This window comes from Canis aureus, chromosome 3 (genome assembly GCF_053574225.1).
Source record: "Canis aureus isolate CA01 chromosome 3, VMU_Caureus_v.1.0, whole genome shotgun sequence".
NCBI lineage: Eukaryota > Metazoa > Chordata > Mammalia > Carnivora > Canidae > Canis > Canis aureus.
The window spans coordinates 63,908,613-63,922,439 of record NC_135613.1 but is presented as its reverse complement, the minus strand read 5'-3'; the positions used below and the strand labels follow the sequence as shown (position 1 = coordinate 63,922,439).

Genomic DNA, 13,827 nt, shown 5'->3' with positions numbered 1-13,827 from the left:
CTCCCTGCAGAACTTGGGACACGGGGCTTGATCCTAGGACCCTAGGATCAGGACCTGAGCTGAAAGCAGATGCTGAACCAACTGAGCCACCCAAGCATCTCCAGGAGTTCCATTTTTAAAAACATGATTTCTGTAGAGGGTAGCTGTTTCTCCTGTTGCTTCATTAATGACTGATGTGCTTTGAAAATTGGTCATTTTAAACTATAGGAAGTTGAAATTGGAAGCTGATGTCCTTTATTGACTCAGATTATATTCTTGGATAATATCATAGATAATATAGCAAGTGTGCCCCAAATTTGAGTAAAATAGAAAACGGTTGTCTGTGTACATGTGCATATGTGTGTGTGTGTGTGTGTATGTGGAGAGGGGATACCATGAAGAGATGACATACTGTCATTTTAATCACATGCAGCTAATTTCTTGGACAACTGAGGCAGTCTGTTTTGCTGAATCATATTCTTGGAAATAATGGTCCTTGGAGATGAATGGGTAGCTGTATAATACTGTCTTAATGTCACTTTCCAGGTCAAAGAAGCTAAAGCAATTATTTTTCTTCTTTCAGAGAAAGTCCAAAGTAAGGCCTTTTCCACTCTGGCGTTTGTTTTCTTATTCCATGTCCCATGACTCCTTAGTATTTATTCTCCTCCCCCATTTGGATAGTATGCACAGTATTTTTGAACACAACATACACTCTCCTCCATGTCCAATTCATTTCCATCTTTTCAGGTATTACCCATTCTTCAAAAACCCATTTAGATCTTTTCCCCTTCATATGTAAATGGAGTCCATCCTTTTTTTTCCCTCTAAAATATTGTAACTTATTTTCCATAGGACCTCTAATCTGGTACTATTTTGTATGGCCATATAAGTTTGGTATTATTTAACTTTTCCTTATGCTTTGTAGAGTATAAATTCTCCAAAGGTGGGAACCATGTTTTGTCTTCATAATGTCCACTGTGTTTGGTTTAATAATGTACTTTTAATTACTCAAATATGTTGAGTATGCATAGATATGGGTGAATTTACAGCCATAATGTGCATGTGCAACTGGATTAATGCAAGCCTATTTTTACCACCTGAGAAAACAACTCAAATCATATTCTTTACGAATAATGAGCTAGACTTTTTTTCCCTCCCCAAGGGAGTCTTTCTCAGAAATAGTCTTCTACAACAGAACTATGAAATGAGATTTTGCAGTGCTAAGAGCTGTACTGTGATTAAGTATGTGCTGTTGGACCATGGACAGGTCCCTCAATCTCTGAATGCCTTTGTTTCTTTATTGACAAATGCTATAAAGTTCCTTCTTTTCTCTGCTTGACAGTAGACGTTATAGGGAATAATGAGTCCTACCTTTGTCTTTCTTGTTCTTTTCAAACAAAGAATAGTAACCAAGATTTCAGGGTCAGTCGGTTATTTATTTATTTATTTATTTATTTATTTATTTATTTATTTATTTATTATTTTATTTATTTATCCATGATAGACACAATAGAGAGAGCGGCAGAGACACAGGCAGAGGGAGAAGCAGGCTCCATGCAGGGAGACTGATGTGGGATTTGATCCCAAGACTCCAGGATCATGCCCTGGGCCAAAGGCAGGCACTAAACCACTGAGCCACCCAGGGACCCCTCAGGGTCAGTTTTTTAAAAGAAAACAACATAAAAAAGTATTTCATGAGATAATATGTTTTGCTTAACTATTAGCATATACAGCCTTTGGTAAAAAATTATATGTATAAGGAATATTAAAAATAAATATTTTATGTGTCCTTCCATATTATTTTATTTCTTACTAGGTATTCAGAGCTTTAGTTGATAATTAGTTGAAATGTCATACATTTTTAAATCATAGAATAATGTACTACACATAAATCATACTTAATATTCTATACACAAATTTATTATAGCAGAAGATGACCTTAAAATGCACAATTTTCACTTTACATTTGTAAGCTATTCATGTCTATTTACTCAGGTAGAGTCTGTAATCAAGATAAAAGGTGGGCTTTTTTGAGAACTTTTCAAGCGCTAGGCAACCAGAATCCTAGTTCCCAGTCTGGACAACAACAAATTCCTGGGCTGCTGTAGTGAACACACAGAGGTATAGAAGGATGTACTAAACATTTGAGGGATACACACCAATACTTAACATCTGTTGAAAACTGACCAGAATATTAGCTTGAAGTAGTTTATGGTTTTAATATTGGATTGTGCTACATTATTTCACTCACTTCGTACATTTGTGAAGCTGGGTTTTTAGAAGTTGCTGCGATAAAAAGCAAAAGGCACAGGAAAATCAGTGTGGAACAAGAAACAAGAGTGACATTGCTCAGTCTCATCCCAAGATTTGAGAAGCTGTGGAGGGATCAATTTCATTAATTACTTAGTTTAAATAATTATAATTATTTGGGAATGAAATAATTTTTTCCCACTTTACACATATTTTTAAATGCTACCCAGTTGTTTGGATATGAATGCTTATTACATTGTTTGGATGCAACTACCTTATACATTGAATTGTTAGCTACTTTTTTTGGTCTAGGGTGCTGTTAAAATTGCTTAGGAAACCTGAAAACCAAGAAAATTTATGATTTTTCTTCTCTGAGATGAAAATGCCAAGGCTTTTGGATTGAGCAAGGATAAGTCCAGTTTATGTCTGTATAATTGGATGGAGACACAGAGTCACCTGTGGGATTCTGGTACAGAGGACGTGTGCTTTGGAATTACTGTCTACCCAGTTACAGAGTGCTGGTTCTGAAGCAAGGAGTTCTCTGCTTCTATGACCCTGATGAGATCTTATTTTGAATTAGAGAAATGGAACATTTTCTAGTTCACTATGGTGGTACAGATGCTCATCTATTTTGATACACCAGAAAGAGAAGTTATTGCTCATTTTGCTCACCCTAAGGAGAACTGTCAGAAATGAGTAAACATATATTTTATTTAAAAAGTTTCACATCTTTTGGTGGGGAAATGTTTTGGAATTATTTGAACACTGTTTTTAATGCTTGAAGTGATCTGTTCACTGCTGAGGTCACTCATTTCAATATTGACCTTGAAACGTTTTCCAGAAATGATTATAGCATGGGTATAAATTGTGATTTCTTAATTTCTTTAATAATTTTTTCCTATTAATTATTTTAATGGATCTAAGTGCATTGCCATTTAATCATTGCTAGCAATGTTTTGCTAATGTTTATTTAATATCTACTGACAAGGGCATAACATTTCATACTTAATGCTAATACTTTTAAGAATTCTAGTATTTATATATAAAATTGGATTTTAAAAGAATAGATTCAGTGTTTTAAGATAATGATTAAATAACAAAATGTATATTCATAACAAATTGGGCATATTAAGTAAATGTCTGTTAACATTAACAAGGTTATATCAAGATACTATTACTGATAATTCATACTTATTTTTGTTAGCTGTCAAACTTAATAAGTTGCAGACAGGAAGATATGATTCCTTTCTATAATATAATAAAGCAGACAGAGGAATTAGGTTATGAAAAGACAGGGAGATGGTGAACATCTAACCAAATACAATTGAGTTGAAAATTTTTTTTTATCCATTTAATTCTGTGGACCATGTTCATGGCAGCTTTGTGTAAACAGAAGGTCTTGGGCAGTTAAAGAAGGGATTTGCAGAGGAACTGTGTTCTTAGAAAGGATATGATAGGGAGGAAGTGAAGCTGACCTTAGGATGTACAGGGGGCAATTTTTCTAGGCACAGGGTATATCTGGAATAAAAATGAGTAACTATACAAATAGAATAATTATAAAATTTTTGAGATTGATCATACCCGGAAGATTTTAATTTAGAGGTGAGGGTTCTGGTCCCAGAGAAGTTAAGCAACTTGCCTTTGGTCACATGGCTAGTTATTAGCAGAGCAACTACTAGAAATACAGCTCCTGCACAGTTCAGTGGTTTTCCATGACATTTTGTGCCAGGGAATAATTCCAACATGTTAATTGTGTATGCAGTATTTATTTGTAATGCAATAAACCACTCACATTGTGATTTTAATTCATCAGATTTGTTTTTCTCTGTGTTTTTAGGACATTTGAGGACAATTACAAGAGGCAGGCAGGAAAAGGTGTTTCAGTGGAAAATGCAAAGGCTTAGGACTCAGGACTAGAATTATGACTCATATTTATCAGCTCCATGACCCTGGAGAAGATATTTAAAATCTCGGTGCAAGAATCTTCGTGTCTATAAAATTGGGATACTACATCCTTTTGTGGCATTGAAAAGATTAAATGAAGCGAATGAACAGATCCTGGTCCATTGTAGGTTCTCAACAAATGTCAGTTTGCCTTGACTTATGTAGATTTAGGGGGGAATGGCTTGGAAATAAAAGATTTGGGTAAAAGGGGAAAGAGATACGTAGGAAAATGAGTAAAGGCTATGGTGGACCGAAACTGAATCACTTATTGACAAAGTATTGCTCTTATTAGATTTATAAGGACAATTCTGCGGTCTACAAGAACATATCGAAAATGGCACAATGGGGGATGCCTGGGTGGCTCGGTGGTTTAGCGCCTGCCTTCAGCCCAGGGCATGATCCTGGAGTCCCAGGATTGAGTCCCAGGATGGAGTCCCACCTCGGGCTTCCTGAATGGAGCCTGCCTCTCCCTCTGCCTGTGTCTCTGCTTCTCTCTCTGTACCGCTCATGAATAAATAAATTAAAAATCTTTAAAAAAAAGAAAATGGCACAATGATTTTGAAATATAGTCTATACTTAGTATCTGAAAAAGAATTCCATCTTAGGTAAAGTGTGTGGAGAGCTAACGATGCTGAAGACAAAAAGGCTGGGAATTATAGGAGCATTGACTTACAAGGGTCTTTTCTTAGAGGAGGATAGATTTCTGCAGTGCATCATGGAGAATGCAAAGCCATTTAGAGCCACTTAAGAAAGAGAGGTTGTCTGTCAGAGGCACCAGAAGACACTGATTACTTTCCCTTTTTCTTACATTCTTGGATATAATAGCATCAAAAAGAAGCAGCCATCATGAGTGCACATTCTACTTGGTGTTGCATTATTATTTTCCTTCCAGCACCAAGGCCTGTTGCCTTTTCTTGATTTGAACAACAAGTACTTTTTATCCTTTCGGATTGGTTTTATGGTGGGATAGAACCATAGGATAATGGTCTTCAGTGTCTCCCATCTATCCTTTCATATATGAACAAAGCAGATGGTTCTTCTCAATTTGATATGATCCTTGATATTTAGTTTCACTTACACAATTATGCAAAAACATGAAGCAGTTTCATTTACACAATTATGCAAAAACATATTTCCACTCTTATTGTTCACAAACCTTCACTTAGAAAGTGTGTTTGCTCTCTTTTCAAAGGAAGAATGTGAGAAAGTGTGAGGTATAGACATCTCATTCAGGGAGGTGTGTCCATAGGGTTAAACTGCAGGTGAGGAGTGTGTGTGTATGTGTGTATGTAATTTTCTAGGTTAGGGATCCAGAAAAACTTGCCCTAATTAAGAATTCACCAGCTACTACATTTCATTAGGGAACTTGCTTTAATGTTACATGTACAGTTCCTGGGAGGCACCAGATTTATGTAAAGATGGACTAGAGGGAGAGATTTCCTCAGGTTTCTGATATCAGGCAAGAGCTCAGCTCCAGGGATCATTTATGCAGATGTTGCAGATTTTCTTGCTGGAAACTTAGATGGATGAAAAGAAATTAGGAAAGAGTTTGAAGCTCTGAAATGCAAAGAATTTGGGGACTGAGGACTGATTGTAGTTCTTCCTTCCTTCCTTCCTTCCTTCCTTCCTTCCTTCCTTCCTTCCTTCCTTCCTTCCTTCCTTCCTTCTTTTCTTTCTTTCTTTCTTTCTTTCTTTCTTTCTTTCTTTCTTTCTTTCTTTCTTTCTTTCTTCCTTCCTTCCTTCCTTCCTTCCTTCCTTCCTTCCTTCCTTCCTTCCTTTCTTCTTTCTTTCTTTCTTTCTTTCTTTCTTTCTTTCTTTCTTTCTTTCTTTCTTTCTTCTTTCTTTCTTTCTTTCTTTCTCTCTCTCTCTTTCTTTCTTTCTTTCTTTCTTTCTTTCTTTCTTTCTTTTCTTTCTAAAAGATTTTATTTATTCATGAGAGACAGACAGAGAGCGAGAGAGAGAGAGAGAGAGAGAGGCAGAGACACAGGCGAAGGGAGAAGCAGGCTCCATGCAGGAAGCCCAATGTGGGACTCAATCCCGGGTCTCCAGGATCACACCCTGGGCCGAAGGCAGTTGCCAAACCACTGAGCCACCCGGGGATCCCCTGTAGTTTTTATTTGAATTTGACACAGGTGATTTTTAAAAAACTCTTTGGAAAGGATGAGTATTAAATTAAATGAGAAATGTATGAGAGAGAAGTTTATAAATAGTGATGTAGATAAAGGTAAGGCACACACTTCAGTGTTATATTTAAAGGGGGGAATAGTCACCATCTTAATTAAGGTGGAGAATCTGCTTGCTTTTTAAAAAATATTTTGGAGCATTTTTTCCTTTTTTATCTAAGTAAAATTGATATATAATACATTCATTTCAGGAGTACAACCTAATAATTTGTTTTTTTGTGTATGCTACAAAATGATTATTACAGTAGGTCTAGTTACTATCCATCACCATGCAATTGACCCCCTTGACCCATTTTATCTACCCCACCCACCTCCCCTTCTGATAATTGCTAATCTCTTCTCTGTGTCTATGAGATTTATTTTTTCTTTTTTTTTTTTAGATTCTACATATAAGTGAAATCATATAGTATTTCTCTTTCTCTGTTACTTATTTCACTTAGCATAATATCTTCAAGGTTCATCCATGTTGTTGCAAGATTTCATTCTTTTTTATGGCTGAGTACTGTTCAACTAGATTTATAACTATGTAACATATTCTTTATCCACTCGTACTTTCTTTGATGGACACTGGTTGCTTTCATATGTTGGCAATTATAAATAATGCAGCGAACATAGGGATGTATGTATCTTTTCAGATTAGTGTTTTCATTTTCTTAGGATAAATACCTAGAAGTGGATTAGCTAGATCATTTGGTAATTTTATTTTTAGTTTTTTTAGGGACTCCATACTCTTTTCCGTAGTGGCCATACCAATCTACATTTCCACCAAGAGTGTGCAAAAGTTCTCCTCCAAATCCTCTCTGACACTTGTTTCTTGTCTTTTTTGATAATAGCCATTCTGACAAGTATGAGGTGACAACTCACCATGGTTCTGATTTGTACTTCCCTAATAATTACTGATGTTGGGCATCTTGTCATGTGTCTGTTGACCATCTGTATGTCTTCTTTGGAAAAATGTTTATTTAGATCCTCTGCCCATTTTTTAATTGGATTGTTTTGGTTTTGTTTTTGCTATCAAGTTGTTTGAGTCCTGTACATATTTTGGATATTAATTCCTTGTCAGATATATAATGTAGAAATATCTTTTCCCATTTAGTAGGTTGCCTTTTCATTTTGTTGATAGTTTGCTTTGTTATGCAGGTTTCCAGGTTGATGTAATCCCACTTGTTTGTTTTTAGTTTTGTTGCCTTTGCTTTTATTTTTAAAGATGATTTTATTTATTTGAGAGAGAGTACGCACAAGTGTGCACAAGAGTAGTGGAAGGGGCAGAGGGCGAAGCAGGTTCCTCACTGAGCAGGGAGCCAGACGTGGGGCTCAATCCCAGGACCCTGAGACCATGACCTGAGCTGAAGGCAGATGCTTAACCCATTGAGTCATCCAAGTACCCCTTTTGCCTTTGCCTTTAGAGTTCGATCAAAAAATTCATTGCTAATACCAATGCCAAGGAGCTCTCTGCCTATGTTTCTTCTAAAAATTTTATGGTTTCAGGTCTTCTATTCACCTCTAGTCCATGTAGAGTTAATTTTTGTATATGATGTAAGAAAGTGGTCCAGTTTCATTCTGTTGCATGCGACTTTCCAGTTATCCAAATACCATTTAAACATCCATTCCCCATTGTGTATTCTTTGCTTCTCTGTCATAAATTAATTAACCATGAGAATCTGCTTTCCTAAGGAGTTCTCTCCAATGTCTGATCAATCTGAAGTGAGTCCTCAGGTGCCCTCACCAGCCTCATAAACAAACCAAGTGCATTTTTTTTCCAGTAGGAGACTATGCTTTAAGGAATTTATTGAAGCATGATACATCCAGCAGGACTGGATTTGTGGGCATGAGTCTGTGCAAGTCTCTTTTCCTAAAATCAGAGAGCAAACACATCATGTTTTATTTTAGGACCATTCTTTCCTAAAGTGTTTGAATTCCTTATACTAGGCCTAAGGTTATTATTATTTTTTTTAATTATGAGAATAGGTTGTATTTCCTTTTGAGAACAGAACGCAGCATTCCTTATATTGAGAGTTTTTGAACCCTGCTCCTGAACAGAAATACAAAGGAAACTCTTGAAAGTAATGTAGATGATCTACTGTCTATATTTAGACCTCCATTTGTTTATAGGAATCAGTGGGAAAAATCATGATGAAAGGCAGGATAATTTATACAGAAAATTGAAAGACCACTTCAGCTGGCTAGGTTCTGTAAAGAGTCTTTGATTCAAATGGTTCACACAAGGCGGAAATGTCCCAATGGTTCAGAGTTCTTTCTGGCAATAAACTTCCAGTATAAACAGGAAGACTTCTTAGGCCTCTTGTGGTTTTATAAACAAATGATACTCGTTGTTGTACTCAGTCATTTTCACTTTGAGACAAGAGTTGGAATGTTTAGTAAAAGTTCTGGTTTTAAATTAACGTACAAGTATTTACTATTACCATAAAAGAATGTGTGTGCACGCACAGGTGCTCTGAACAGTGGTTCATTAATAGAATATGAAGGGCATGTGATTTAGTATCCTTACCAGAAGCTCTAAAATCCTGTGAGTCTGAAGAACAGGCCAATTACATCAGCATTACTAAAGAAGAGAAATAATAACTCAATTTATGCTGTGATGGATACTGCACAGCAAGATTAACAGTTTCTTCAAAGTTGTAGTAATGCAATTTTCAAAGGAACCATTCACTATATTTCAGAAAAAAAAAAAAAAAAAAAAAAAAGAGGAGCCAGAGAAACTTTTTAGCAAAATCAATGACTATTCTTAATGGTAAAAAGCATAATTTGTGTCTAATTTTCAGTGGAAGCAGATACATATAGAATTAAATGAGGTAATGGGAAAATCAGCAGGAGATACACTATACAATCAAAATAATATAGTAATAATTATTATATGTGATTATGTATAATAACTATAATTATAATATTATTTTATTTTTTAAAAGATTTTATTTATTTATTCATGAGAGACACACAGAGAGAGAGAGAGAGAGGCAGAGACACAGGCAGAGGGAGAAACAGGCTCCGTGGAGGGAGCCCCATGCAGGACTTGATCCCAGGACTCCAGGATCACGCCCTGGGCCAAAAGCAGGCACTAAACCACTGAGCCACCCAGGGATCCCCAATATTATGATTTTAAAAGAGAAGCCTAAATTTCCTGTGCTAAGAGAACCTATGTGGTTAGCAATTTATTCAGCAGGTTGAGAAAGAATATTTATATGTACATATATTTTAAAGATTTTATTTATTTATTCATGAGAGACACAGAGATAGGGAGGCAGAGATATGGGCAGAGGGAGAAGCAGACTCCTCCATACAGGGAGCCTGATGTGGGACTCCGTCCAGGGACTCAGGGATCACGTCCTGAGCCGAAGGCAGGCGCTTAACCGTTGAGCCACCCAGGCATCCCAAGAATATTTATATTTTTGAAAGGTCACATGTGAGAGTACACACTTTTTATAACTTTAATGCCTATTTAAAATCTGTGGATAAGAGATGTCTCTGAATCAACTGAGTGGATGTTTCCAAAATATAAAAGGAGACCTCAAAAAGCATTTATATTTATTTGGGTCCTCATAAGCAATCGGGTCGAATTAAAGTTAAAAGCAAACTGGGGTCGGGTATACAGCAAAGGTGTTTGGATTTTTGTTGTTTGTGTTTACATACACACAGCCCACACCTTGGAAGGACCAGTCCTTAAGAAAAAAAAAAAAAACCCATAATACACAAAAGATGCTTTAGCATCTGTATCCTAGAGGAGCTAAAGCTGGAGCTCCTGAACTTTTCTAGAGGAGTGGAGAAGGTGGGGGGGGGGTGCTCATCCGCTTTGCTACAGGGGGAAGCACAGCCTGGGACCCCTCTTTTGGGGGACTCTCATTTGCCGCTTCTTCCCATCCCTTCCCCTAACGTCAGAACAGATCTGGGGCTTTTCTGGAGCTAAATAAGCAGGCGCAGTGGGGCCGGGCGCCCAGAGCGGCTGCTGGTTTGCCACGAGGCCAGCTCGGGAATGGAGCAGCTCCGGCGCAAACTGGAGGCGAGTGTGTTCGTGGGCTTTGAGGAGCCCTTCTCTCCGTTCTCCTTAAGGTTTCGGAGCAGCACAGGCAGCCAAGTGCAAACAGACCGCGTGCCTGGCGTACAGAGCCGGGAGCAGGAGAGGCGTTCCGAGGCTGCCCGGGGCTCCCCCGGCCGGGCTCAGGTACCGAGGGGCGGAGGAAGCGCGCCCGGCCCGCGCTCCGGCCGCGCGGCTGCAGGTGGCCAGCGGCGCTGTCCAGCACGAGCGCCCAGCCCCAGCGCCCAGCCCCAGCGCCCAGCCCCAGCGCCCAGCCCGCCGACGCGCAGCAACGGGGCTCTCGCCCGGGACGCCGTCCTCGGTCGCCGCCTCCCGGCCCGGGGCTCCCCCGAGCGTCCGCGGCCTCGACCCAGGCCCACCGTCAGCCCCGCCCCCGCCCGAGCTCCCCCGCAGGCTGCGCGCAGACACGTTGCCGCTGCCCTTCCCTGGTACGCGCGTCCTCTGGGCCGGGCGGGCTGCGCCGACTGGCCTTTCCCCTTGGCCTCAGAACTTCCATAAACTCGGAGGAGGGCAGGGAGACGGCAGCCGCGTCCCCGAGGTTCCGGAGGGAGGCGTCCCGCCCCCGCCTGCCCCCCGCTGCGTCTCCCGCGGGCGCGGGCCGGGGCGAGGCGCTGGGGCCCTTTGGCCCGATCCGAGCCACCGCGCGCCCCTCCTTGGAGGCGGCGGAGGGGGCGACGGGGAGGGCGCGCGGGGGACGGCGGCCGAGTGTCCTCGTTGCTCCCGAAACGTGGCGACAGGCGAGGCAGAGACTCGCAATGAGTATGATGGCGACACGTGATACCGGCGGAGGGAGCGCGTGGGGGGGGGGGGGACGATAAAGGGAGAAGGAGGGAGGCGGGCGGCGAGGGGCGGGAGGACAGAGGGAAGGGGGGCGCGATCGGCGCGGGCGGCAGAAGCTCAGCCTCCCGGCCCGCCGCCCGCCGCCCGCCGCCCGCCGCCCGCGGTCGCGCACTCGCAGCCTCCCCGCCGGCGCGAGCGGAGCCCCAGGAGCGCAGAGGCGGCGCCGCGAGCAGCAGCAGCGGAGGCGGCGGCCCCTCGCCTCACCCCGCCGCCGCCGCCGCCGCCGCCGCCGCCGCCGCCGCGCCCGGGCCGCAAGTTCCCGCCATGAGCAGCCGCCTCTGCGGGCTCCGCGGCTCCGGGGACCCCCTCCCGGCCGGGCGCCGCCGCAGCGCCCCGCGGCCCCGACGCGCCTGACCCGCCGCCCGCGTCCCCGCCGCCGCCTCGGCCGCCGCCGCGCCGCCCGCAGCATGTCTCGGAGGAAGATCTCGTCCGAGTCCTTCAGCTCGCTGGGCTCCGACTACCTGGAGACCAGCCCCGAGGACGAGGGGGAGTGCCCGCTGGCTAGGCTCTGCTGGAACGGCAGCCGGAGCCCGCCGGGGCCGCCCGAGCCCCGCGCGGCCGCCGCCCGAGCCCCCGCCGCGGCCCCGGCCCCGGCCCCGGCCCCGGCCCCGGCCCCGGCCGCCTGCTCCTCCTCCTCCTCCGCCGCCGCCGCCGCCGCCGCCGCCGCCACGGCCGGGGCCAGGAGGGCGCAGCGCCGGAGGCGGGTCAACCTGGACTCGCTGGGCGAGAGCATCAGCCGCCTGACGGCGCCCTCGGTGAGCGGGGATCGGGACGGCGGCGCCGGGAGAGCGGGGCGTGCGCGGCGAGCCCGGCCGCTGGGGGGCGAGCCCCGGGCGGCCCCGGCCCTGCGCGCGGCCGGAGGGGGGCGCGAGAGCGCGGCCGGAGGGGGGCGCGGGAGCGCGGCGGGGCGGGGCGGGGCGCGGCGGGGCGGGGCGCGGCGGGGCGGGCTGAGGCGTCCGGGTGCCCCGATTGCGGGGCCGGGGCCGGGGCGTCCCCCCGAGCCGCGCGCCTGGCCCGCCGTCCGCCCCCGGCGGCCCTGGCTGCTTCACACCCACCTGTTCTCCGTCCCGCAAACTTTCCCAGGCGCCGTGTTGTGTCTGCACGTCCCCCTGGCGGGTCCCTCGTTTGCATCTCCGGGATCCCGGAGGAGCCCCTACCCCTTCCAGGAAACTCTTCCGCTCTGGTTTCCCACACTCTCTTGGTCGCAGCCTGACCTTCTCTGACATCTCGGAATTCCACAGGCGCTCTGCCTCCTGTGTTGCATCCCTTTTCCCAAGCATCTTCAGGAACTGGCTGTCAGATACTTTTTTGAGTTGCCCTCAAACGATGAAACCTCCAGCCTCGACTCTTCGGTTTTCTCCCCAGCCCTCTCCCCCCTCCTTATTCCCTGAGCATCCACTGGCTCAACTTTCTTCTCTGGGTAAACCTGGTGTCTGCCTCCCGAAACGGTCTGCTGTTTCTCGCACCCCTGCCTCCTCTTTCAGGCCCTTTTCCCTCGTTCTTCAGTGCTTCCTCCCTCATTTTGTCGTGGCCGCCTTCTGTATTTTTACTCCTTTATAAATGTCTTGAATTACCAGGTGCCCTCCTAACCCTCTCTAAACTTGTACGCACTCGGGGTGTGTGTATCAGTACTTGCAGGTACTTGCAGGTGTACTTCAGACTGCCCCACGTTCTAGACATTTTCCCGTAGCACTTCTGCCTCCTTCCTGCTCAGGCTACTCAGCTGCCCTTGATTTTTACCGACTGCAGGGATGCCGGACCCCTGTTCCAGTCTTTCTCTGGCCGATGAGCTCTGTTCGGAAGGAATCCCCTCCACCGCAGACAGAATCCTGGAGATTCGGTGTCAAACCTCCATCCATCCACTGTTTATTCTCATTCCGGTCTTGGGTCCCAGGGCTTCCACTCCTGACAGAAGAACTTTTACCTAAGCACCCCTGGGACTCTCCTTAGTTTTTCAAAGTTTCCAAAATGAATGGGAATATCATTGATCTTATTTGACCACTCTGGAGTTTCAGTTACAGAGTATTAATACCAGGCATTCCTACAAATATTTCCGTGGAAAACAACCTTCTCTTTCATTTAACGATGAAACTCTTCTTCGCATCTTCTTTGCCTTGTGCATTTTCCCTTTCACATATCTTTTGCCACTTGTTCCATTGATAATCTAGTAACAAAAGTCAGAATGGGGTGACTACTGTTTGCTATTCTTTATTGCAAATATTTCCAAGAAGCATAATCTTAGAAACTATTTGATGTTGCAGATTGTTGAAATTATAAACCTTTACAAAAGCAGGACAGTAATCCTGCTCGTCTGTAGTTTTGTGTCAGTATTTCAAGCTACATTTGTGCAGTGTAGTAATTCCTCAGTACAACAGATTTGTCTCTGATACAGTGATTTGCTTGAAGATAATGACTAGTTTGGAAAGGTTTTTTTTTTTTAATTTTTATTTTTATAAGAAAGGTTTGTTTTTATAATATCCGAGTTTTCTTTTTGCCTGCGAATCAGAATTTCCAAATCTCTATGGCATGTGCCTCTGGTAATGCCACTGTCACTGAAGACTATTCTCAACAGCTTATGTG

General features: G+C 43.9%; 1 protein-coding gene and 1 long non-coding RNA gene across 9 annotated transcripts in view; both read left to right on the top strand.

The window, feature by feature from the left end:
* Positions 1-4,668, top strand: part of LOC144305516 (uncharacterized) — a 32,296-nt gene extending 27,628 nt beyond the window's left edge. The window contains exon 4 of one of the 2 annotated variants that reach the window (XR_013372523.1): positions 4,067-4,668. This is a non-coding gene — a long non-coding RNA (uncharacterized LOC144305516). Of the gene's footprint in view, positions 1-2,605; positions 3,985-4,066 lie in introns of those variants that run through there. The other variant, XR_013372524.1, reaches the window with a different exon arrangement.
* A 6,379-nt stretch (positions 4,669-11,047) lies between these two features.
* Positions 11,048-13,827, top strand: part of GUCY1A2 (guanylate cyclase 1 soluble subunit alpha 2) — a 425,713-nt gene continuing 422,933 nt past the window's right edge. For 3 of the 7 annotated variants that reach the window (XR_013376760.1, XR_013376759.1, XM_077893309.1), the window contains exon 1: positions 11,632-12,002. Coding sequence is in view for 3 of the 7 variants with exons in the window: in XM_077893309.1 (XP_077749435.1) it covers positions 11,655-12,002 (348 nt within the window). In the remaining 4 variants the exon portion in view is untranslated. Of the gene's footprint in view, positions 11,167-11,627; positions 12,003-13,827 lie in introns of those variants that run through there. The other 4 variants (XM_077893312.1, XR_013376761.1, XM_077893310.1 and 1 more) reach the window with 4 other exon arrangements.